This window comes from Crocodylus siamensis, chromosome 4 (genome assembly GCF_052110815.1).
Source record: "Crocodylus siamensis isolate JL-2025a chromosome 4, ASM5211081v1, whole genome shotgun sequence".
NCBI lineage: Eukaryota > Metazoa > Chordata > Crocodylia > Crocodylidae > Crocodylus > Crocodylus siamensis.
Genome location: NC_143398.1, coordinates 178325233 through 178352602, shown reverse-complemented (window position 1 = coordinate 178352602; position 27370 = coordinate 178325233). Strand labels below are relative to the sequence as shown.

At 39.3% G+C, this 27370-nt stretch overlaps 1 protein-coding gene across 6 annotated transcripts in view; it reads right to left on the bottom strand.

The window, feature by feature from the left end:
• The window catches only part of AGAP1 (ArfGAP with GTPase domain, ankyrin repeat and PH domain 1), a 561813-nt gene that overhangs the window by 101558 nt on the left and 432885 nt on the right, over window positions 1-27370 (bottom strand). For all 6 annotated transcript variants that reach the window (XM_090044999.1, XM_090045000.1, XM_090044994.1 and 3 more), the window contains one exon: window positions 17258-17419. In XM_090044999.1, coding sequence (XP_089901125.1) covers window positions 17258-17419 — 162 coding nt within the window. The remainder of the gene's footprint in view (window positions 1-17257; window positions 17420-27370) is intronic.

The window sequence follows — 27370 nt, the reverse complement described above, 5'->3', positions numbered from 1 at the left end:
AATAAGCATGCAACAAAAGGAAAATGGAGGGAGGGAGAGTGTGTTGCTGTGGAGGGATTTGTGACCTAATTCCTATGCATAGTAAGATCACTTCTAAAAGGACAGATGATGAGGTCACCAGAAGTGGACAGCAGAAAGAGGTGGGATTTTTTTTTTTGGGGGGGGGGGGGAGATGAGTTGGAATACAAACTTTGCAAATAGACCAATCTGACAACCTTTCCTAAGTAACTGATCCAGTTCATTCAGTGTAAAGTATAGAGGACAACCAGCACGTTGAATTTCACCTGGTAGCTTACTGTCATCTAGCTCTCAGTGCCAGGGAAAGATGCATGACTGAGCAGGTTCAGTTCTGCTCAAGAGACAGGATACTGTATTCTGCAACCAGATGAATGTACAAGAAGATAACTGTGATTAGTCACAGTGGATAAAGTATATTGTTGTATTTTTTTTGGATGTCAGAAAGCAGGGGTGACTAAGGTAAGGTTTTTAACATGGAGGGCTGCCAAAGATATTGTGCCAAGTGTTTTTGGCCACTGATGTTAACGTAAGAAAAGATGCATTTAGGATGACTTTAGGACCACAAGCTACCAAGGAGGGTAGTAACATGTTTTAAAATAGTGCAATGGTCATATACTTGAAAACTTTTCAAGACAATTCTGCTTCCAGTTCAGCATTATTCAAATCTTTTCCTGACAGAATTAAAATAAACAAATTTCATTCAATCCCTGATCAGAGACATTAACTGAAATAGCAGGGAAAAAGTTTCTTGGGGGGAGAGGAGGGGGGAAAGAAAAAACAGATAGAAACAGAAATAAGTGTCACAAAAGGTACCGATCAATGACACCATCATAGTCCACGTGCTGTCACACCATTACAGCCTAAAGACAGTACCACTTATGAACTTTTTTGTGATCACTTGTGTAGTATAAATAACCAATTTTCTACCAAAAAATTGTTTCCTTGACAAGTTAAGAGTAACAAGTGGTAACTTGAATTGCAACGAGAAGTTAACTTGCCCGAAAGCTTAAGTCTATCCCATCCATACAGTTATTTCAGTAAAAGAGATCACCCACAAAAAACCTTGTTGTGAATATAAACCCAGTCATTTAATTTTAAAATAAAGTGTTACATTTGTTTTTCTGAAATGATGGCATTTCACATATATGCACTGTTTACATGAACCAAAAGAGGTGAAGTGGGTGGAGGAATAAAATACACACTACACAACACTGCTCAGTTATTTTCTCCATCATGGTCTTTTTCTTCTCCTTAGCTTAGTACTCTTTCCACAGATGCATTCAAAGCCCCAGAGATCTAGACTTCCCTAAAAAAATCAACGCTTTTGGTATCTTTGTCCTCCAGGACATTCACAGGTTGCTACCACCACCAATGGTAATACTGGACTGACTGCCCCATTGCACATAATAAAGACAAGTTTTCATGCCTTCCTTTGCATAGAGAAGAATGCATATTGTTTAAATCCACCCTTCTTATTTAAGTCCTTGGGAACTGAGCAATAAAGAAAAGACTCGAGAATGCTATGACATCCCTACACCTAGAGTTTGTCATGAATACAATGAAGGTATGTATGAACAGTGTGGACAATGAGCAGACTTTTACTTTTGATGCAGGAAATGCAGCCACATGCCTGCAGTGGCTCAAGCCAAAGGCTAGGGGGCACTACAGCATGGCTCTCTGGGACATAGTCGGTATGGTCTGTGTGTTAGCTTCCTCTTCCTGCCGCCTCACAGGTCTCAGATAAACTTTTTATCTAATTTACAAATCAAATCTTCAGCAACTTCACCCACAGTCTGAATTTGGCATTCAGGGAAGGACTGCCAGTGAGAAGATTAAATTAATGTGGATTAATTAATTAAATTAATGGCAGTCCAGAATTACAGCAGCAGGATTCTGCAGAGTTGTTTGTTACTTCCTCTTCCTGAGTTCAAGTGCCTCTGCGATTTGTAGTCCACAGTCACAACCAGCACTAAGCAAGCAGGGCAGGATAGCGCTGTATATCGGGGAAGGGATGTTTAACCCCTCTCCCTGGCCACAGACCCCAGCAGGGGTTCCTGAACCAAGGCCCGATACCCTATTTTTACCAAAAATACCCCAGAATTTTATACTCAATCAATTATAGATGAGTAACATAGCTACATCAATGTATTTATATTGTAAACAGCAATCATATTGATTTGGAAGGACTTCTTTGAGGTGACTTTGCTGGACTTTTTGAAAGGCTTTTAGTTGGAATTTTTGAAGGGTTCTTGGCTGGGGTCTTTTCAGGAGTCGTGGCTGCAGGTTCTTCTGGGGTCTTGTCTGCTTTCTTAAAGAAAGTGTCCAAGGAAGTTTGGACAGATGTTCTCCAGGGAGATGAGCAATGCAGCGAACTTGTTCGCTGGTATGGCATCATATCAGTTCAGGCGTTGTAAAGTCGAAACTGATGTCACATAAAGTTGAAACAGGGTGTCAATTTATAAACGTTGTAAGCGCGAAACATTGTAACTCGAAACATTGTAAGTCAAGGACTGCCTGTATATATGTATGCTTTACATATATATATTTAAATATTTAATAATATTTAAATATAAATTTAACTGATATACATGTATGGACATATATATCTATCCATCCTTTGGAACTTAAGGCATTACTTGAACCTCAAAAGCATTAAAAGAGGATTGAAAACCTATATTCTGAAGATCTTAAAGGAAAAGAAGACATTTTGATGACCCTGCTTAGACATGCCTGGTTTGGCCTCTAAACAAGAAGTCATAACTGGATTTGGTGAAGAATAGTGGAAATCTACAGAAGTCAAAGCTATTTTATAAGGGTAAGGCTGGTAAATTAGGGGCAATTTTTACTAGACTCCACTGTTTCCCTTTTATTGGAGTTTTTGGATCTTCCAAACCATGCTAGGCTCCAAAAGGGAAGTGTCACTTTTCAGTGTAAGGGGTACTGAATTTTTGTTTAGATCTTAACAGCAACCCTGGAGATTCTGCTGTTCTGTCTGCTTGAGTGATGCAGTTCCATGATGGAGGACTTTAGAGGTCCTCCATCATGCTCATATGGTTAAAGCACCAATGTTCTTTTCCTACTTGTGTGAGGCTCTTTTATTTCACAAGTGCATACTTTCAACTGTTGACAACTGGAACAGAATTTGCGTGTTTCCACATAAATTAATCTCACTGGCAGTCCTTCCCTGAATGCCAAATTCAGACCATGGGTAAAGTTGCTGAAGATTTGATATGCAGATTAAATAAAAAGTTTATTATACATCTCCTTTTTATTTCTGGAATTAATACATATATATGCAGAATGTGCACACACACACAGAGTTTGTAGCCTCTACATATCCACAATAGCTTAAATTTATGTATGCTTCTCTATTTTCTAATCTACATAGAATAGAGAATCTACACAGAATAATCTTTAGGTTATTCAGATCTAACCCGAGGTAATTCTATTCTTTAGATTATTCAGAAGTAAAATGCTAAATTTTTGGTGTTGGAACCATTTTCTAAGCTATAGTACAAGGTCATACAGACAATTATTTAAAGTGTAATATTCAGGCCCTTGATAGTAAATGATCAAACAGTGGTTTTTCTTCTGATGTTAGGAGTGATCTCTATTAAGAGACAAGACACTTTTATATGAAATAAATTAACATAGTCTGATCACCATCTAATATATCAGAATCTAAACCAGGAACAAAGAGACAATATATTCCCTTGATTCTTTTAGAAATTATCCTCATTGTGGGATTAGGAATGGTGTTCAGTCTAAATGATCAGGTTATCTTTAACATTCACTGCTAAGCAGAGTACCCACTAGCTCAGGCACCGAACAACACATCCTCTTGCAGTTTGAAGGTTAAACTGGATTAATTTGGAAAACCTGAAAATTGATACACTATAATTTAACATGTGCTCAACATGTGTGCTCAGCAGCAACTGAAATGAAATATCTTAAATATTATCCAACGTTACCATCATTAAATATAAATTAGATGGAAACAGGGGAAAGCTAAAAATTGACTAGGAGTTCAGATACTTTAAATGGCTAATATGTCCATTTTTCACCTGAAGCCCTCTCCAATGCAGTTTTGCTATTAAGCAAAACCTAAAGAAAGGTAATCAATTCCAACTAAAAAGCACTTATCCTGGAATGACTGTGTGTAAGGCACTTCAAACCCCTGGCTGGCTGCCAAAACCCAGACAACAGCTATCAATGTTTCTGACTATCACAGGAGCACAAGGGGCCATGCATAATTGACTAGAAGATGGGCTAAAACTGTGCCCAATCAGTGTGTGATCAAAAACGCGTGGAATATTCAGCGCCACTTGATTACATGGAGGCACGTCCTTTCACTCTCCTCATGAAATCTCTTCAAGGTCCAGAGTACTGTAATAAGATCATTACTGTCAAGCGGTACGAATCGCAGGCAATGAGTCTTGGGATAGGAAGTCATACTTCACAAGCTCCTCTGGTCTTTTTTATTTTTTTATTTTACTGCGTGTTGAGGCAGCAAGGCGACGAGGTGACAGATAATGATCACATCACTGTGTGGCAACTAGAAAGGCACTTTTAAGAAAAGCACAGAGAAATCAGCTTAAGAGAAACTCAAACAATTTTTCTTTGCTTTTTTTCCTCAAAAATTAAATAGAATTAAACTGTGTGCAGTATTCTCTTTTCATGAACTCTGATTTAATGTCACTGAATTTAATCATTTGATAGATTTTCATATTATAGTAAAGCCTATTACCTCACAGACAAATGGCCAATTTTCTCCATTTCCCACTTACAAAAGAAGCCTTTATTAATTTTGTGTGCGTGTGTGCGTGTGTGCGTGTGTGTGTGTGTGTGTGTGTGTCGGGGGTGGGGGAGGAGTAGTAAATGGCAGGGCCTGTTGACGTTTTCTTTTTACCTACTTCTTTTATTGGAGATACACACTATATTTAACGCAGAACATCTATTATAGGCAATCTAGATCTATGAAAAGAAAGGTGTAGGGGTTGGAAAGGTAGACAAGTAGATTAATGAACAGAGTATTAAACAAACATGCAGCAAGCTAGGCAAAATCTTGCACACGGCATGAAAGGTACATTGCAGCTAGAAAGACACAGAGAGCTGCTGACTAAATCTGACAGCCAATTCAAGGCAAGTATTTGATTAAAACTTAGAACAACAATGTAGACTCGAAATAACTGAATGATTAGGAGTCTGAAATAAACAGTGATACAGACTTTCCCCCAACTGAAGGCTGTCTTGTAAATGCCTTCCTGTAATGGAAACATCAATACCACAATAGCATCAAAACTAAAATCATACAGGGCAACATTTCGCAAATGGGGAGGGCTGGTCTTTCTAGTAAAGCACCAACTGCTTCCAGGGGAAGCAAAATTCAGGATAGGATTTTTGTTTGTTTGTTAGGGGCTTCTTTTTTTTTTTTTCTTTTTTGGCCATCATATCTGCTTGAAGTAAAAACAAAGAATTTTTTTGAATGCCGAATACTAACGTAACATCTGGTTCCATATACTTAACAAAGGTTTAAAAACAAACAAACAAACCCCACTCCCCAACATACATTTTCTTATAAGAAAAATATTACGACGATTTTTGAGAAACTCTGAGGGATAGTTAATTCCACAGATGACTCCAGGTATCCAGTGTTTTCTTGCAACAAAACTCTTCCTTCATTTACATGCCACATAGATGCATAAGTGAGTCATAGTTTGCGTCTCCCTCTTTAGGAAGAATGATGAGCTTAACTTACCCGAATTTTAGAATGGGACATACCCCATTAAAAGCAGATGTCAATCTAGGCTGTATTAACTTACTGGAGCAACATCACAAGCACAGATGTTCTACATAAAGTCAGCAGATAATATGTATATGACTGAAATTGATGCTTGTGATCCCCAGAGGGCTGATACATTAGGCCCAATACATCTAAACTTAACACCCCTGTCCTGTCTACCTATGGAAGTTACTCTATAACTTGAGAAGATTAAGGCACACAACAAGCACCTATGGGAAAGGAATTATGGACAGATACAAAATCAACAGGGGCTCAGTTTTCCAGATGAATTTCTGGTTATTTAAGAAAGGGAAAGAGAAGTAATGCCATTTTCCTGGTTGGAAAAATCTGAACTTGCCCACTCCTCTATCATACATTGTAACCATCAGGATCACAAAAGCCTGGGCAGTTAGAAAAGTAGGTCTCAAGCTGTAAGTCTTGGCAGCTGGTGTCTCCAAAATATCTCCTGTGCAAGTCAGCACACTTAAGGAAAACAAATGAACTAGATATGAACACTAGAGTCTGTCTTCAATTTGTTTTTATTTTTTATTTAGTAAAATCATTTGGATACAGACTAACTTTGCTCAATTTACTTTCATTTTACAGTGCCTTCTGGAAAGAAGCCACAAACAACATGTCAAAGAACCTGAATGAGGAAAAAGAGTGGAAAGGCAAGGAAAAGTCTCTGAGTCTGAAAGCTGTTCCTGAATTCTGGATCCTAAGAATGCTGCTCCACACTACTCAAGCATGTTACTGGGAAGAAAGCAACTCTTTCTCCAAAGGCAATACATTTTGATACAATAATAACAAGGGAAGTGACAGAACCAAGGGAGCCACCATTATGGAGAGAATCTTCTCTACTCCCTTGAAAACATTTTCACTGTTACTTTCCTTAGATGTAGGTGGCACCAGGATACACCTGGATTCCTTTACTGTAAATGAGACTTGCCACGTCTGCCTTGTTCAGATGACCTGCTTGGAAACCCTTATGTAAGCACAGAAGAATGGGGAACTGAAGAGTCTTGGCGCACAGCAGAATATCTAGTTATTGTCTCTGTTGGATTTAGACACATTGGGCCACACATTGTTTTGTTATTAGGTCAGGTACTTTAGGATGGTGCAATTGAGCTCACAAGGTCTTCTTCAGAAAGATTACATCCCGCCTATGCTCATATCTCCACCTATCCCAAAAGCAAACTTCTGAAGAGTGATTCATTTGGACACCAAACATACGTGAACTTTTCAGCAGAAATGTACTCTTTTATCATGTTCAGCATGGTAATTCTAAAACCTCAGAAAATGATCATCACTGTGTAGTCACTCTATGCTTTTAAAGTAGGATCCTACAGTCCACTCTAGGACTTTTCATAGGACTTTTCACAGTTCACTCTATGCTTTTCATAGGATCCTACAGTCCACTCTAGGACTTTTCCATTAAGAAAGGAATTACCTTCTACTACGTGGGTCACAGTAGACAAAGTAACGAACAGGACTGCTATTGTCAGGAATTGTCTTGTAGTCTAACATATGAATTTGCTTTTCATACATTGGTAACTTTTCCCATAATTCATCTCAGATTCTGTTGGAGTGTGTGGCTTCTAATTAAGAAGTCTTTAGAACATAATGTCAAATGTCAACTACAATCCATATATCCAGCGTAAGATCAGAATGAGTCACATGCTCCCCAGGTCTCAGATTTACATGCAAAAAAATCAGAGGGCACTTCTGAGCAAGTCATCAGTACAAACAGCCTTATTAATCACTAACCTGTTTTATACAGTATGAATCAAAAAGTAAGGCCTTAGTCAGTTGATACCATCTGTCTCCCAAAAAGAAGACTGTGTACTTTTCAGGGTGCACCATTTTGTTTAATTCTGGGTGCATTATGTAAACATTTCCCAAAGCTAGCATGTTGTCATTTGCAATACCTAGTTATGAGTTACTGCACAGAATTTAAAGGACTTGGTTTTGATCTGTGAACTCTAAAATGCTGAAGGTTTGGACACACATTTCATAGATTTCATAGACATTAGGGCTGGAAGGGACCTCAGAAGATCACTGAGTCCAGACCCCATTAATACTAACGTAAACAAAGAAGAGACACAGAGGGTGTGTATACATGTGTGTTTTACTGCACACATGTAGACGCAAAAGTGAAAAGTGTCACTGTCTACACATGCACTGATATTAGGGCATAGTAAATTAATTAACTCTGCCATAGGATAGTACTGTCAGGGTCAGTGCCATCTATGGCAGAGTAATTACGTGCAGTGAAATTCGTGTAGACAGTGACAGAGGCTGGCTGGGGCACAAGGGTGCTAAAGGGTAGAGGCTGCCTCCTTCCTAGCCCCATGCTTTAGCACCCCCGTGCCTCACCTAGCCCTCCTGCTGCCCAACACCACCACCTGTGCACCCTGCCAGTCTGGGGCTGCTCTGCCCCGGCTCAAAACACTGTGTTCCCAGGTGCACGTGTGGACTCTGTGCCTGGGAGCAGCTGACTCTGGTACAAACTGTGCTGGAGTTTACTTCATTGCCTTAACAGCACATGTAGATTCACTCACAATGCACAGCCCTATGCTACTGTAACTTACTTCAAGCTAGTATAAAAATCACCCTTGGAAAAAAATCAGGTGTGAGAACTACACTGGTGTATAGTATACCTGTGTAAGCATTAGGGCTTTCTATGGGTCTGGAAATTTGACGGTGGGGGAGCGGAAGCAGCTTTAATTGCTCCCAGAATTGCAGCAGTTAATGCTGCCACTGCCCCCCGATGCCAAATTTCTGTACCCATGGGGAGCCTTGTGGTCCAGATGATATGGCCCCACGTGTCAGACTGCATCAGTGTGTGGCTGCTCCATGCATGGTTTCAGGCACAGGCTGAATCTGCCACGCTGGAGTGCCCTGGTGGGCCAGACTGCATCCACAGACCAACCCTGCACTGAATCTTGCCAAGCACTGATCCTGTGCATGGGATTCAACCTGTGCACCTGTCCCACACCACTCATCCAGTCTACAGGGCTAGAGAGGTCAAACACCACTGGCTTAACACTGGCTTAATACAAAGATTATCTGCCACTGAATGGTATAACACTGTACTAGTCTCTACTGATGGAAACTACCTCAAAAGAGCTGTTCATCTGCCCACTCCAGATCCCGGTGTAATCTACAGTGGTGTGCAAAATCAGTGTATATGACATCAGTATAAAAGCACTGTGCATCTAGTCACCAGTATTTGCCATCTTGAAAGACCACCCTTTTCCTGATGCCTTAGTGCTCCAGCTGCAAAGTGCTGGTATAAACCAGGGTAAGTTGATCACTGGGCATTTCTCTATATATGTTGCCTCAACTTTAGAACTAGGTTCACTCCATCAGTCCAAAATAACCCATTCATCTCCATAAGAACACTGGAAAATCCATCTTTTTAATGGGGTTTTGGGAGAAGAGTGCTGCAGGTCTTGATGGTATGAGGAAACACTCTACATTCAGGATATATAACATTCTTTTACAAAGCTGCCTCAGGCTGAACAAATAACATAAGAAGAGTATAAGTGTAAGCGCAAGCTATACAAATAATTTCCATGCTCTTATTTTAACCAAACTGTAGAGGTTTGTTAAACAGAAGAATCACAGAACAAACATTTTAGCAACACTTCATCATCTCTATGGATATCAAGTTTAAGTATTTATGATAGTCCTCATCATAACTCATGTTAATACTCTTTAAAAAAAAAACCCCTGATTTTATTTAATAACATTTTATTAGCTTTAATTGAACTATTTTAGTTTTAGATAATATTTGCTGCACACTGAGATTTTGTGGGGGTGATATTAATCTTTGCAGGATGTTCACTGTACAAGTAGTTGCTTACTTGGAACTACATTCATAATTGCCTTTAACATACTTGTTTCATCTACTCTTTAACTACGAGAGAGACTAACCAAAACAGTTGAAGTATGGCTTCCATAATACAGCAGAAGAGGTCCTGCAATGTGAAACAGTCTGTTCCTAATCAATACTAAATTTAAACTTTGTTATAGTAAACATTCCTGTTTAAAAACATTTCCCTCCTTTTCCTTCCAATTCACATTGTGTAGAAGAGGATCAAGGCATTTTGTAATTAAGGCTATTACCTTTCACTGATGAAACAGTTTTGTGCGTATTGAGGTATCTGATGCTAATAAGATTCTAAGGTGTCCCTTATTTTCATAAACCTATAAAGAATACTTGTAAATTTTCCACAAAAAAAAAAGATCAAAACATATCACAGCAAGACTATGTACTAAACACTATAAAAAATGTTGCAGTTTCTAATATACCAAGCAAATAGTTGGATCACTTGAGACAGATTTTTTTCCTTTTTATTCTACAACTGTCTTTTTCTAGATATCTAGGTATATAATAACCACCATTTAACCCTGGGATTCATCCTTCCCAGAATCCCCCTTTTCTGCTGACCACCACTGTGCACCTTTTCCTCCAACCAGGAAGGCGGAACGAGCAGCCTCTTCTCACCCTGGAGTTAACAGGAGTTTTAAAGACCAGAAAGAACCTTTCAACTTGTTTAGTCCGCAATGAAGTAGGCTAAAACAATAGATGAGCTTCACCTCCCTTGTCTTCCACTCCTCAGCATCAACATAACGGCCTTTCAACAGCAAACCTTTTATGTCAGATCGTCTGTGACAACTAAGGCTGAAGGTTTCCCAACTAGTGACCTTTGTACCTTGGTTAAAAGTGAATCTCTGTAGATTCGGTCTAGATTTTATTAATTTCTGCCCTCCTGTTTCTCAGGTGTTCAGTGATAGTCCACTATTATATCTCCTTCAAGGCACTGAATGACACCACTGATGATCAGTGGAATTAAAACTAAAGGCTGTTTTGACCCTGAACCTTTGAAGGTAACCTTTGGAGATTTAAGACTTAAATGTACAGGCACATTTGGCATCACAGATTACAATTACAGTCAAATATAGTTTACATTGTCTAAATTTCTATCCAGGCATGGAAGGAAGATGTGCTTAAAACCTTTTGCTACCCTCACTTTTTGAGATGAAGAATAAAAATTCTCGTGCCTTCAGGAAAACTGCAGCACAAAACCTCTGGATCTGGGAAAAAAAGACCGTTCCAAGATAAGACACATAACTACTAAACTAATCTATTTCACATTCCATCTTTTTGGTCTGGTACTTTACAAATTTACAGATTTCCGCAATTACAAAATATATTTAACAGTACTTACTACATTGCTCTGTACAGTAAATAAATGGGGTGAACTAAATGATAACTAATGGAATTCAGTGGTAATAATGAATTAATTTAAAACCTACCAACTTAAATATTTTTTTTTGTTGATTCCCAATGCAGGTAGGTAAAAGCAAGTAACTCTTGAACAACAGTTGTGATTCCCAAACATTTACGTATTCAATCAATTAGCACAGAAGTTCAGACACCACTTTTATATCAGTTTGGGTACCCAGTTTGAAATACTGTGAAAGGGCCTATTTTCAGAAGCTGCTGGGCATGTTGTTTCCAAGAACCATGTCTTCTTAAAAGTTCCCAGATTTGCACACACAAAAACAAAGGCTAGAAAACAGAGCTTGCTAGCCCTTGTTGGAATACAGACCTTTATAACTTTAAATGCAAATGCTGTAAATAACATTTTTTCTGTCCACTTCTAGATGAGTTTTTTAATGAAGAGCAGCCCATAGAAAAGTGTGTTAGGAAAGGATATGAGGGATGAAAAACAATTTCTTGTGCACATAAACAGGATTCAAGCTGGACAGTTTTATGTTTGCATTACCACAAATCCCAAGGTTTCGGTTTTTGTGGAAAAGTGGATGGGGGTAAATTAGTGGATGTGATACTGCAGACTCTCTGTCAGTTGGAAGTCTTCAAGAACAGGTTAGACAGACACTTAGCTGGGCTAATCCTGCCTGGAGCAGGGGGCTGGACTATATTACCTCATGGGCCCTAACATTCAGCTTTAATATCCTAGGATCTTTATGGAAAGATGCTTTTGGATCACAAGTGTTTATATTATGCAATCCTGGGCAGTTTCATTGTCCAGGGAAGTCCAGAACTCAGGTGTTTATAAGGTAGTAATTTACATTTAGTTATACCAAATAAGACTGTCTTAAGACGATAACTACCACAAATCCTATAATATTTAATCAATTCAGGAAAGTAACTTTGCTGCTCTCTCTACTGACTAATCTGATATGCCCCTTTCTTTATCCCCAGCTTTAGCAACAGTACCGTTATCTCAGGGTATGAGTCATGACCAATGCTAAAGTTAGTGCTGCAACTGTAGCTTATGCAGACATACCTTTACTATTGTTGAACTAACATTGATATTTCTAGCAGTGCAGGCAAGAGAGTAAACAGCTCAGTGAGAGCTAACCAAGTACTTACCTCAACTGCTTAGGTGGATTTTGCAGCTTGTGCTTAACTGATTGGTGTTGCAGATACACTGCAGAAGTAGCCCAGCAAACTAAGTCGTAGCTACAGGAACTGAAATCACAGCAACAACGGCAGGAAAAGACATTCTTCAGTTTACAGTGAGCGCCTAATGAGATAACTCAAAATGAAGGCTTTACTGTTATTTGACTCATCCAATTCACTGATTGATGCTTTACAGTAGCAAAGCAAGGCACCTCCAGTTACTGAAATACAGGAAGTTTTCCAAAAATGTCTCCACATCATCTTCCCTCCAGTTAATCCAGATTATTTAGATCATTAGTATTTAATGTGGGAACCAACCCTTTCAGAAGTGAGCAGATTTGTTTTTATGTAAAAAGTGTTCAAGACACTATATTTTACAACTAGAAAATGTTGCTGCGGTTGTGTGTCTTCTTGCTTTAAAATGCAGTAGGAAGACAAAAGTTGAAGTCAAACTACTTCTTCCATCAACAGTTGGGAAGATGGGCTGAAACACCAACATAACTTTTAGGAAATACTACAAAAGAGAGAAGTACCATCTACATCTGAGGCTGGACTTCATTAATGACTAAGGTTTATGTATGGCAATGGTACCCAGTGTATCCCTGGCCCCATGGACCAGATAAGCGATACAGGGCCAATCTGTGGCCTTGGTGTGGCATGTGGGTCTGGTCCACGGCCTCAATACTGCACAAGATCAGTCTACAGGCAATTAAAACTGTCACAGCTACCCTGCCACTGCCAAACTTTAGGACCAGTGGGGAGCACCATAGGTCAGACAACTTGGCTCCACGGGCTATTGGTTGAACACTACTCATATATGCCATTTCCACCACAGTGAGTATTTGATTAAAACAGCTACTTGCAAGGAGAGAAAAAACTGAGAGGTACAATTCTAAGGCTAGGGACAGATATTTAAAAAGCCTGAGCCTGAACTGATTTCATCTTTGCAGGTTAGTCTAACCTGGCTAGGCTGAACCAGTTTGTAACCACGCAGACATCCCCTCTGGACTGAAGAAATGCAGGTACCTACAGTGGGTGAGGCTAGAAGCCAGGGGGCGGCTAGAGCAGCCCTTCCTATCCTTCTACAATGCTGAGCTGGGGGGTGGGGGTGCAGCCAGGACCTGGCAGGAAACTCTGATTAGGAAGAGTTGCTCCTGACTAGCCAGCAGGAAGTTACACAGCATTTACTTACACAGCAGGGAGTTACACAGGGAGTTGATAACAGAGCATTTATCACAGAATCATAGAAGTAGGGTCGGAAGGGACCTTGTAGATCTTCAAGTCCGACCCCCCGCCTGGGCAGGAGAAAAGACTGGACTCAAATGAGTCCAGCCAGGTAGTCATCAAGCCTCTTCTTAAAGATCCCCAGGGTAGGAGCCAGCACCACTTCCCTAGGAAGTTGGTTCCAGCCCATCAGCAAAACAAAAGCCTCTCTCATTAGTTCAAGCTCTTCTTAAACAGCTTTTTCCAAGGAAGGAACAGAGTGACCTTACCAGCTGACCTGTTGATTAGCTCCAAAAAGCCTTAAGTTGACACTGTCCTGTCTACCTTACGCAGACACCTCTAAGCATTAGCTAGCATACCACATGCTGGCTACCATCTGTGCTCTGGGACAGGGTGGAAGGAGGGGGTATCCCCGCCTGAGCAGGAAGTGGGGGGCAGGGGGAAGCAATGCAAATGCTGCTGTGCCTGCTGTCTCTGCCAGAGCTCCAGCCAGGGAGCAGAAGGGAGGGGCCAGGTCAGCTCTCTGGAGCTGAGAGCCCCGCCCAGGGCTGCAAAGCATCTGGGATGCTGAGGGACTCTAGTTTAAGTTAAACCAGGAAGGGGTCTGGGACAGACACTGCATAAACCGGTTTGACCAAAATCAGTTAAGTCAGATACTATATTCAATCAGGTTTATCTCAAACCAGTTTCAGCCATTTTGAATCTGGTTTATGTGCACTGAATGTCTGTTCAGCTACACGTTTAAACCAGTTTCTGATCACTTAAACTGGTTTATGTGTAATGCCTGTCCTTAGCTTAAATGTTTGTAGACTGACATTTGAAACTGGCCAGGGACCAGAACAAATGAGCTTAAAATCAATCCACTGAGTAGAGTTATTCAAATAATTTGCTTTCATTCAAGTATTCCAGGATCAAAGCAAAAGATTCAGGCAACGCTATTCAGTGGCTTTTAGGTTGATTTGTAGTGGTCCCTGGCTATTTCTAATGTCAATCTACAAACAGGCTTTGAATTTTTAGTTTTTTAAAGAGAGCCCGGGGTTTCTTTATTTGAGTCTTCTGGTGTAGTTTACCTGCTTTGTCAAGTTTAAATTTTGTCCTTTGTAAACTTACAAACATTTAGATTGTACCTACCTCTGTGAAACCACACAAGTAAACAGACATACCAGGTGCTCCAGCAAAATCTTAGTTCCCCTCTTTTTATTACAGAAACTATTTTCTTGCATCTAGAACTGCATACATTTCCTGTGATATAGTTTTAAAAGACAATGCAGTCACAAAAACCATGTCTCTCTTTTACATATGTGAGACTTTCATCGAGAAAACTAGATGAGAGAGGACAAGAGATTGCCCTATTTCAGAGGTGCAATATGAGCAGATTTGTAAATCATTTCAAACGTGCTGCATGCTAGAAATTTAAGGCCTCAAAACTAGAGGTTTCCTTTTTTGAGTGTTTACTTCAAATTAAGTTGCATTTGTGGTTCACTCTGTGACATGCATGGATATTCCCTCAAATCTGATCGACTTCTGTGGTGTTTGATTACTATTCATAGATGGTGTGAATGTGTGTTCAGATTTGTCATTTTTATGCCTGTAGTGCAGTGGTTCTGAACTTTTTGTAGGCTTGAGGTGCCCCTGGATAGATTCCAGGAACCCCTCCAAAAATGCCAGCTCTTAGTTTTCACTCTTTTTTTGACTACCAAAAAATAATAGTGCTAATATTATGTGGCACAGCACCCTGATAAATACACTTTTATAATGTCATAAGACACCAGTCAGTTGCTATCAGTGGTTCAAGTTTTTGTTTTATGACACAGTTAATCCAGGAAGATAATGTTCATCCTCCTTTGTAAATTATACATCTTATCTATTAAGTATGAGATTTTTCAGAAGTCCTTCAGGACTGTCTAGTCTCAGCTCCTTTTAACTTCACTGAGAACAGATTTGGAGTTCAATGGTTTTGATTAGCAGTTGGTAATGTTTTTAGGTTGTGGGCCACTCAGCCAGTTCAGGTCAGAGTGGGGCAGGTGGGCGACATGCAGGGCCGTCCTGGGTGGGGGGGCAAACTGGGGCAACTGCCCTGAGCCCCATGCTTTGTGGGGCCCGCAGAGTGGGACGGAGCAGCGGTGGCATGAAGTCCAGTAGCTCAGTACCCCACCACTGATGGTGGCGGCGGCAGCCTCTTTGGATCCAGTATCAGAGCAGGGGTGGGGCCCCACACAGGCTGATTTGCCCCAGGCCCCGCACCCTGCTTGGGTCATTTCTGGCGACATAGGGAAAGCACCTACCACCACAGCTTTTCTCTACAGCAGTACCGGGAGAGCACCCTCAGCCACTGATTCTCCCCATAGGGGCAGGTGAAAGCAACTGATGCTGAGACCTCCTGCAGCCAAAGCCCCAGGTCCATGGGTCACAGGGGTTGCTGATCCCTGCTTTTGATAATGCCCACCTTTAATTTCCTCTTCATTTTCTTTATGGGCCTCAGTTTTCTTTTGGGGTGCTTTTGCAAACTGAGGCCCATAAAGAAAATGAAGAGGAAAAAGACTCAAGACAGGTTAAATATATAATCTGACTACAAAGCCATGAATTAAAGGGAGTGGAGCTGTAAAGATAGTGAAGTTACATGGAAAAAAAGCATTAGAAATTCTTATGCTGAAAGTCAATGTTTTTAAAATACAGGGTACGTACAGATAACCAAAGAAAGATATACGGAGGTAATAAAAGCATAAGCAAGAAATGAAAATATATGTAAAATAAGGATGACTAAGTAGTACTTAATATGTCCCTTTTCAGTTGTATACTATTATCACATCTCTATTTGAATGTCTCAGCTGTCTACAGTTGTCATTTTTTTTTCAGAACTTGCCCCTTGTTCTTTGATACTGAATTAGCAGTTTTTACTCTCCAAAGCTTACAACCATATGCTTTTCTTACTTAACACTCCTGCTTTCTCCACACTGTTATCCCATTGTCTCCCTTTTTCATCTTTCCTTATATGTTGAGTCCCCAGATTCTACGCGTTCCAACTACCCTTGTTCATTTTTTTTCTGGAGCTCATTCGATTGAATCATAGCTTGTTTCTTTTCTTCTTTTCTAAAGATAAGTATTTTTTATATGATAGCTAGATACTATATATATTGTTACCTCTTCTGCAGGCTATTGAACAGCTAGTACTGACCGCAATGGAAAGAATAAGCTAAGCTAAAAGGAAAAAAAAACAAACTCTACTTGGCCTTTGCTTTCCAGTACTTAAAAATGAACCCAAACATTTAAACTCTCCCCTTTCCCTTTTCTCCTTAAGTAATTCATCCTTTCTATAAGCAGCCGAATATTCAAACAATAGGAAGCATCAGTGGCACTGATGACTGCCTCCAGATCAAGGAACTTGCTTGAACATAATATAGGATTTAAGCAATTTTGAACGAGGACACATACATCCCATCAATATCCATTCACTGAGCGGGCTGTGATTTAGTTTTGCCTTAAAAACAGGTCCAAACCCTCATTCCTGATAGTGATAATGAGTGTGACAGAACATCAGCTGAGGGATGGCCCTGAAAGTAAACATTTGTTGAAGCAAGATCTTTAAGATTACAGAAATTAGTGTTTTTTTGATGTCTAGAAACCATTCAGCTGGTAAATGACTAGTTTATGGCTTGTTGCCTGTATGTTTGGTTCACCTTTAGAACAAACGTGAAGTCAAGTTAAAGTAATATCCAACAAATTCACAAAAAACACAGAGGCTTCCTGGAACAATGAGTGGGAATTTGGAACTGCACACAATGTAGAAAGCTTACCTTCAGCAGTGCCTGAGATACCATCAGTTTTGAAATTGCTAGTGCTTTTCTTCCTGCGATGTTTCTTTCTGTTGGCATGAGGGGAAGGAGGAGGATCCAGTTTGGGACTGGTTGTACTGGAGATACTGGGACTTGAGCACACAGAATCTCCCAAACCAGTATCTGCAATTTGACAAAAAATGGAAATAGGTAAAAATAAAATAAAATAAAATAAAGAACTCTATGACTACTGCATCATTTTAATAAAAACCTGACTGCTCCCATTCAAAAAGAATCTTACAGGGTATTAAAGTTATGTGCTGTCACTTAGTTACCTCCTCTAAGGCAAATTCTAGTTCTTGTTAATTTGTTACCATCCAATGACCAGAGAAAAGAATCTCCCAAAACTCTAGTCTTCTTGCAGAAGGTATTAATGAGCAACCTGGATAAGGCTCCAATCCTAGTCAACTTGAGTCTTTAAAAAGATTTTAATGGGAATTCAATTGAGGCACAAAGATAATTTTTTTTTTTTAAACCAGGTATTCTGTTTTCTCATTAAGAGCTTCTTATCACCAAAAGAACTTACCATATTGGTCCGATTACAAGTTGAGCCCACAATTTTGGGTTCAATTTTAGGAAGAATAGCTTCGGCGCCCCATAAAAGCCATTTATTTTCCTAACCTACAGCATGTGTAACTTGACAATCTTAATTTTCTTTTAACATACTCTGATGGAATGGAATATAAAAAAAAATACCAGCAGAAAAAAGATCTTTTCTTGTAGCATACAGTCCATTAAAATGGTTTAAAATTCCTCTCTCTCTTTCGAATAAGGCAAAAAAAAAAGTCTCATTTGATTCTTTATTGCTGAGCCATTGTCATATGTGAAAAACTAGAAACTGCATCTGTTAGTGAGAGCTTCTCACTTATATGCAGCCCCACTAACGTCTAAATTAATACCTAATCTGCAGTTGATGGGACACTGCACAGGCACAGATGTCTGCATCAAAAGTCTTCATTTAAAGATGGGAAAACCTAGGACTAATGCATGAAGGCAATCCATAACCAACTTATTTGATATAAAAAGCAAAAACAAAAATGCTGAATGAGAATTTGAACAGACCACCTATTTGTAAAATCCAACAGACTGAACTCAAGTTATGCTTTTGTTGATACAATATAAATGGAAAATGTTATGCATGAAATGTTATAAGTATGTCTTTAATCTCATACCATTTTAAAATAATTTTAAAACATGTGCATCTAAAAATGAGTACCAAAGGATTTCATAAAATTTAATTTTAAAAAGTGCCAACTTTTCTCCACTTCTACAGTCATAAAAATTTCAGGAGTATCATTTAACAATAGTTTTATCTATTTTATGAAATGATCCCTGATTGAAAGAAATATTGCTATCATACTCTCTGAACCTGTAGGTGAATTTCTATCAGGGAAGTAACTACTTAAGGCTTTTTTAAAGGTGGATAATATGATTTCAGTTTAATAGCAATTAATTTCCAAACTAAGAACAGTGCTAAATATATGTTTTTATTGATTTAATAATCTATACATTTTAAAAATACAATAATACTTCAGATTAAATTAATTTCCTGGAACTCCTTTATGTTCAATACTAAATATGGTCCACCCAAGATAAATTCTTCCACCCAGTGTCTAAATTTGCTTGCCTCCAATTTGACACTTTTCAATATAAAAAATAAAAAACGAATTTTATTAATGTTTAATAAAACTATTAAGAAATGCCAACTGTAATGAAGCATCTGTTTCATTTAACTTTTGAATAGATGTTCATTTTTAATTGCTTGTCTGATCTGCTTGTTCAGAAAGTGAACTGTGGGTGGTGAACTCCACAGGCTTAAAAAATTTATGCAAGAATTACACCCATTATTAAGGATTTATTTGTCCTTTATCCTCTTTAGCTGATACAGAAAGAAGAGAAGGTACAGAAAAAAATTGGATGCAGAAAAGAATAAGACAGAAGTAAGATCTGACTTGATTAATAAAGAAAACTTTATAATTTATTCTCCATATTATTTTTGCATTTATTCTGCATGTTTTACCTTTATGATTGTCATGAGGAATGATCCTACTTTGAATACTGTAAAAACATGAGTCTGCAATAAGTTAAAACTGTGTTTAAATGAACTATTCATATGTTACAGTAGCTGGCCAAGGTATTTGTAGTTGCTGGTATATTCTGTCAAAGGTGAAAACACCAATTATAAAACTGAGATAAAAATGTTGTAATTGTTTATTTGTATTTGCTTACTAAAAACATGAGGTGAGATTTACAAACACATAACCCAATTTATCTAGTCTACATAATCTAGAGAATTATCCTATGGTGAGTCCTCATTACCCACAACCTTTTTAGGTAATTACCTGCTGTCCTTGGGTCAAACTGCTTTGAAAGTGAAAAGTCTGAGATATTTTCCCTCCCCTTCAACCAGAAAAAAATGTAAATCTTTTGTAAATGGATGCCAGGCTTATACTGTTAGTGTATTGATGCCCTATATTCCAGTTTCTGAGACCACCCTTTGAAGATAGAAGTTATTTAACATTCTACTGGTTTAAAATATGAGCAATCAAAATGTACTAGGCTTACATGCTGTGCTTTCCCATTTCTGACTACTTCTCTTGCCTGACAAGGTATTCTTCAAATTGAAAAGAGGGCTCCTGAAAACTCAGCTTCGGAAAACTGTAAATGAGTTCAAGCTTCAGCCCACTGAATGCAATTTCATACTCCTGACTGAATACAAATAATGCATTTTATTTTGTATCAATTACCACGCGTGAGAACAGACGACCACTGCCGACACTATTAAATATGAAAAAAGGAAAAGAAAAAGGCACGCCAAATTAAAAAAGCAAGCGCCTCATTACTCCACATCTAAACCAGCTTTGACAGAGGCACTAGAACTCATAAGATGTGTTTCACTGAGTTGGGCTGGGCTGCTCTGTAGCCATCCTGTGCATTCAATGTCAGCCATTAGTTCTTCCCAATCGGGCATCAATGTTCAACGCACACCCAAAAAAATATATAATACTAGTAATAATAATAACAATCTGCAGACTCTCCGAGCTTCAACACTTGAAGTATGAGTCAAAGAAGCAGTTTCACTTTTCACTCGGGAAGCTGACAAGCATGACTAGAGGGGGAATAAAATAACATTCAGTTCGCATAAATATCAAGCAGGCTGCTTGAGACTGATGGGCCAGGAATGTATTCTTAGCCATCATTCTGGCAGACAGGCCCAAGGACACTCATAACTTATTTTACAATCATTTAGTTTCAGCTCAAGTGGAAAACGTGACAACTTATCTCTGCTGACAAGATGCCATATCGAACCTTACAATTAACTCTCCCACGATTATCTGCCCAGCCCATCATTAGCTCTGCAGTGTTTGATGGAATGTACAAGCAACTTTCCCTGATGATGGTCATCATTTTCAGGAGTGTATATCTATGGAACATAAAGGATAAAACTCTCTCCCTAACTACATTGCTAGGGAGCCAGGTAAGCTACCCAGTATATCTTTAGCTGTGGAACGCCTAAGGCAGCTTTGGAAATGGCATCTGAGGCAATGTCCTCCAGAGGGACATTTTTTTCTGAAAAAGACCACCACATACCCCTGCTTCTGACCACTGCATATAGATACATTCCTTCACCCACCAGAGCATGCCCCCTTGGAGTGTGGTGCGTACATCGGTGGTGTAGTCTATTCCACACAACGACAAATCAAGATTTGGCTTAAACAGGCTCCTTGCCTCTTCCTCAGCATACCCATAAAGTAGACAGCAGCACTGCTGTTGTATTATAGATGTGGGTCTGGGAATTTTTCCTAGATTAACGGGATAAAGTTTGAGTTGAGAAGCTTTACATGAAAGAAAAGGGGAGATTCTCACCTTGCAAATATGACATACAAGACTGATTTCTAGTCCTGCAAAGCCCTAAAAACTGAGTTTTAAGGGTATGACACTTAGGGAAGAGATTTGTTGGCTTTCGCACTGAACTGCTGTGTCTTATGTTGTATACATGCATATCCCTTGGATTATGAGAAATAATTATTCCAGGGGTGAGGGAGGGAGGGGAAGAGACAGAAAGGGGAAAAAAAACCCATTCTTTTGATATCCTTTTCCCTTGCTCAGTCACAGAATATAAAATTAAAAAAAAAAAGCCCTACTGTTTCTAATGGTTCTTTATGGTTTCTATTACAGCGTGTGTTCCAGGATCAAGACTAAAATTTAACTCCATTATCATCATCCAAGCACAATTAAAGATCCTTCCTATGGAATCTGTGGAGCATTTGGAGGTTGGCTCCAAACCATCCTCCATGTTTTTGTCCTCTCAGGCAGGTGCCTGTGGTATGGTGATAACTGAATGCCATTCTCCAAAGTATCTGCACAGAGCACTGTAGAGATAAGTATTCTAGCCACTTTTACTAGCAATGCAAACAAGAATGAAGCAAAAGATTCCTATAAAGGAATCAAGGAGGAGGAATAGAGACAATAGGTAGGTTTATGTGCTTGGGGCTGGAGAAGAGTGGTGGCTTGAAAATGGTATATAAAGATCTGTATTTTGGGAATTGGCTTATAGGTATAGATATATGCATTACAAGGGTGCAAGATGGGCTGCAGGGGTTAACTGATTTGTAAGAGCCTGGTTTTCACACACAGAGTTCCATATAGCCCTGGAGACAGACATGTTGTCCAACACAACAAAGATGCAGTCTAGAAAAAAGCCTGGGAACCAAGGAAGTATGTACCATACTGTCCCATAACATGAGATAAGTGACACCAGCTAGAAGGCCCCAGAGCAATTGGGCTAAGTCCCTGTTTTGGGGGAACAGACCAAATAAGGAGAAGGGCTGGAAGGCTACATGGACATGTGACCACACAGAGGAACCAACCAGAAATAGCCACAGATAAAGAGTCATCAAGGGAGAAGGAGAAGACAAAAGCAGAGACTTGAGATTAAGAAAGGGGTCCCTTCTTCTCTTCCTTTCTGTCCCTCCCTGTTGCTCTTCTTCCTTTCGGTCCTTCCCTTTGTCTCATCCCCCACCCAGGTTCCTCTTGCTCTTCCTCCCTGAGAGAGGTCCCTATCCCTGTCCTGCAGGAAGGGTTCCCAAGGCCACCACGGACCGAGGACATAAGACCAGCCTGTCTCATGCACCCTGCTGGGTGTGGGGGGAGAGCCTCGGCAGCCTACCTCCTGACTACTGACACTGAAGAGAAAGAGCCTCAGAGTAAAGACCGCATCCTCGCAGATGTACTTTGACTCTGATGACAGCCCTAGGATTCGGAGATACATAGAATTGCTTTATTGTTTGTAATGCTTCTTTTCTGTTATCACTGTGTAACAATAAATGTGCCTATTATCAAGTGGAAAGGTCGTGGTCGGTCTGAGGGTGAGTCCCTCTGCCCCAAACAAGGTATCTGGATCCTAATTCCAGAGCCAACAAAGAGGAGAACAAAAGATCAAGGGGAAACAGTCAACCTAGGACAGATAGGAAATAAATGCAACACAAAAGATGATTTGAGATACAAAGCAGGAAAATTAAGTTCTTACATAGACCACAGTTCCCATTAACACGCAGCTCTCTCTCTCTCCTATGTAACAGTTTAAAATGGACATAAAGGTATTCTAACCTTTACAATCTGTATTTGTTTCAACTTATTTTACATTTTGTCAAACTGCCTATTCGCAAAACTTGGGAAGAAACTTCAACAGCTGATGCTATTCCCCAAAAAGTCTGGCTTGATCTGGTTTACATTTTTCTTTATTCATTTATTTTGGCATCTGGTTAAACTTCTCCAACAAACTTTCAAAGTGAAATTAGAGTCTGTCAAACATAGCTCCCTAATGCAATCTTATTCTCAAGAGGCTGGAGATTGATTAATTTGGTTTCTGATTTTCTAAAGTGGCAAGAAGTCAGATATTACAAAAGCAGAAACTATTAATGGGATCAATTGAAGTGAAAAAACAGCAGTTGAATTAACACCAGAAGCTTCAACAGAGGAAAGAGTGCAGACAAAAACAGCAGAAACAGCTTTGACTGCAGTAAAATCTTTACTATGACCCAAGAAAGGCTGAATCCAAATGAATACATTTCAGAATTTTTCCCATGATACTAGTGTTAAATAAAATAAGTCAAAGATGTCAATAGCTATTTGGACTGAATAATAAAAAATAGCTGGACACTTTTATCATCTGTACATGTGTTTTAAATAAGGAAGTGAGAAAAGCAACCTTTTATTTAAAAAAAGGAGGAAGATTTAGACTAAAACCATCTGTAGTTATATATCAGATCCATTTTTCTGAGCTGTGGCTCTTCTGGCTGTGAAATCCAATTCTTCACAGCTTCCCTTTACAGCAATCATCATAAATGTTCTATCAAGTTCTTTATATTTCCATTCTGCTTCACACTGAAGTTAAAGGGATGCTGCAATACCACAATAATTGTGCACAAAGCAGCCTGGGTTAGAATCAGACAGGAATGTACTGTACTTACAGGAAACCTAACAAAACTGTAGCTCAGTATAAGTCTGTATTAGTTAAGTGAAGATTTTTCCCTCTTTTTTTTAGCTAAAGGGGGTTGTATGATGAACGGCATAAAGTGGAAATATTTTCAAGATAGGCAAGGGTCAGATCATTAATTGGAATTAGATACTGGCATCTGGTCATTGTTTAGTTGAATTTAGGTTGGACATTCAAGCTGTAGAGGGTTTAAATTAACCTGCTGCACTGAAAGAAATTAAAAGGGAGCTCTGAGCAGAACTGTGGGATAGAGATGAAAGAGCCTCAGGAGTATTCTCTTTCCACTGCATCTACCATTTTTCCAGTCTTGTGCCTAGAGCCTGTAAATCACAAAGCTATCCTGTCATGTATAGAATGCCCCATTGAATGGACAAGTTACTGATTGCATTCCCCTCCTCTAACAGCAATTTCAATTAAAGACAAAAACAAGGAGTTTTAACACAAATTTCTCTACTTTTTGAAAAGCCTTAAGTACTTACTATGTAGCTTTTGACATATATTTGCATGCTTCATGCAAAAGATACTTGGAATCAAGTTTAGAACACAGATCAAAAAGACACTTTCTCTGCAAATTGGTGGTGGGGGGGAGAGGGAGGTAGGGATAGTCTTGGTTTACCCAAGGTATACACACTGCAAAGGCAGTATCTTCTGCACACAAACTTTCTTGTATCCCTTGAACCCCAAGTTGCTTCTCTTTAAGAGCCCCTGTAATTTCTGAATAACTGAAAGGAGCCACAAAAATAAAAACTATGCAAGTCATTTTCCAGAGATCTGCTCCCCAAAGAATAAACTCTTCCAGCATCAGCTGTCTTCTCCTTGAGAATATGAATGTTAACTGCAGATAGAAATGAAAGTAAGTTTATAAAAGTAAATTCACAGTGCCCCTTTTTCAAAACAGAAGAAAAAGTTACCCATAATTCACCCTACTGCACTGAGACAAAGCAAAATTTGTAAGTGCAGTAAAGATTAGCCATGCTTTGGAAGAAGGTTCAGGACACGTAGACAAAGGTAGAAATATTAAAGGTAGAATTCCTGAGTTCACTGTGAATTACCTACCACATGTAGACTCAAGTCATACCCCTATACATTAAAACAAATCAGCTTAAAGAGTTGGCTGGGCCTGGCAATTTTTCTGTGGACCAGCAGCTGCTCCAGTGCTCCCATTTCCAGGGGGACTGGAGCAGCAGGGCAAAGCTCCCTGCCCACTTCTCACACCAGGGACTCTGGTGTGAGGAGTGGATGTGAAGTAGTGGGTGGCTGATACTCCCCTCCTTCCCTGTCCATGGGAAGAGGCAAGCAGCAGCTGTCCCCCACATTTTCTTCATACTAGGGTGACCCGTCTGGGGAAGACATGGGAGATTTTCGTCACCACTGGACTTCTCTGCAGATTGGGAGGAGGTGAACAGCAGCTGCTTTGCCTGCCTTCCTCCGGTCTTGGGAAGGTGTGGGGATCATTTGTCCACTGCGCAACTCCTCCTGGTCCCCTGCAGGGAAGTATACAGGCATTCTTTCTCTTGGGAAAATGTCCCCTGGAAGTAACCTCTACTGTGTCAGAGATAGGTTTTGTTTCTCCTGGCATTGCCATTTTTCTTTTGGGATAAACTGTGCAAATGCCTGTGCTCTCATGGTTTATACCTGGAGATGTGCAATTCTCCCAGTAGAAACCAAACTCCCATACGCAGCCACAGTTAGTGACATTCATTTATCAAGTTCTTGCTTAGGGAAACAAGTATGCTGATTAGCCTCAAATACACAGTGCTTCCATCCTCTCTTCAAGCAATTTTCTTGATGCTCAGTTAAACCTCCCCTTTTGAAAGGCAAGGATAACTGGGAAAACAGCAGCTATTACTCAGATGAACCTGGACATCAGTGAACTTCTGGGTGTCCATTTAATTTGGAATCTGGCATGTTATCGTACTACTGATTGCAGACAAAGTTTACCTTAAACGTAACATGCATGTTTTAAAGATGGTGGTAGAATGTCACCTCTAAAACCTGCAGCACTTTATCTTCCTTTAATTTTACAAAAACCTGAATTTGTATAGGAAAAGGAATTAGTCCTAGAAACCTTACTTATCAAATTTTAATAAACAGTATCTTTTTATTACCAGATTTCTACCTTCTACCATTTGAGGTTAATAGTGACAACCCCAGCTCACTCCCAACTAAACAAAGAGTTGAGAGAGGCTTTTGCTGTAATCTTTCTATTGCTAGTATCCCAACTGTTACAAGTGTCTGCTTTAACAACAGTTTGCTCTTTTACATTGTGAAATCCCAAGTCCCTTGAAAATATTAATGTACGCTATAATAAACAACAACAGTAAAACATTTTCCCTATATTACAAGATGGGCAAACTGAAGGAAGAAATTAAAATTAGTTTCCCAAGGTCATGCAGGAAGTCCTTAGAGGTAGGGACAACATTTTAGTCTTTCAACTCTAATCCTGTACATTAACCACAAGATTATCCTTTCTTCTTTATAACCCACAAATAACCTTCAGCATCAGAAAATCAACTGAAAAAGTGTTTAGTATAATTGTAACTGTCAGTTCACAAAACTTAAATTAAAATGGCTTGATACTACTATTTAAAAAATCAAGTAACATTTAATTTAAACATTTTACAATTAAAGCTGAGCAACTGCTATATAACAAACAGGCAGTTAGTTGCCTCATGCTAGGCAGGAGAACATTATGGTCCTCCTGGTAATATATGTCAAGAGCATCAGCATGAGAAAGTAAAGGAAACAAGAGAAGTGACACTAACTGTACTCTTTTCTAACTAGAAAACAAACACGGCTTTTTTGTCACTATACAAGATCCAAAGTAGCTGAGCACAGCTGAATCCAAACAAGGTTATACTTTTCATAGGTACACTAATTTATTCAGATTACTTGAATTTTGTTTTTTATTCTCAAATACCATTATATCTTAGTCTTGGTAGACTTGAGACACTTGAGATTTATTGATATGACATCCTTGTTCTCTTTCTGTAAATTGTCACTGGTAAGCAGATTTATTGGGACAGGATCAAGTCCTTATTCTATTTTTGTGGAGATTAGTAGCTCTTTTGGAGTGTTTAAGCTGAAGTGAGTCCTAATTCTAGACTTCTAGCTCTCAGAAATTTCCTTGCTCTCCTGAAAGCAATGCTCTAGGAATTGCACAGGGCTCCACTGCAGTCCTTAAACCAGATACTTTAGCACTAGCTTGTATTGTGGGTGGCGTACCATGATCACAGAGTTTAGTAATGGTATCAATTGCAACAAATGAAGGGCTCAGCAACTTGAAAAGAAATGTCCTTCCATCTGCAGGAAGTTCCAGTCTTTGTGCTTCACCTGTGCCCGAACAATCACCAGGTTGTAAAGGAGATGCATATCAGATTTAGCACACAGGACTCCTTCACTCCTTGAACTGTACACAATATGAAGATGCTTTGAAGTGTTGGATTCCATAGGTAAAGTATACAGGGTGACCCTGCACCTAACACTTTGTGATCTGCACTGCAAAGAAAATAAAACTTGAAAACAGACATCCCTAATGAGACATCATCTCATTATTAACTGGAACAGAAACTTCA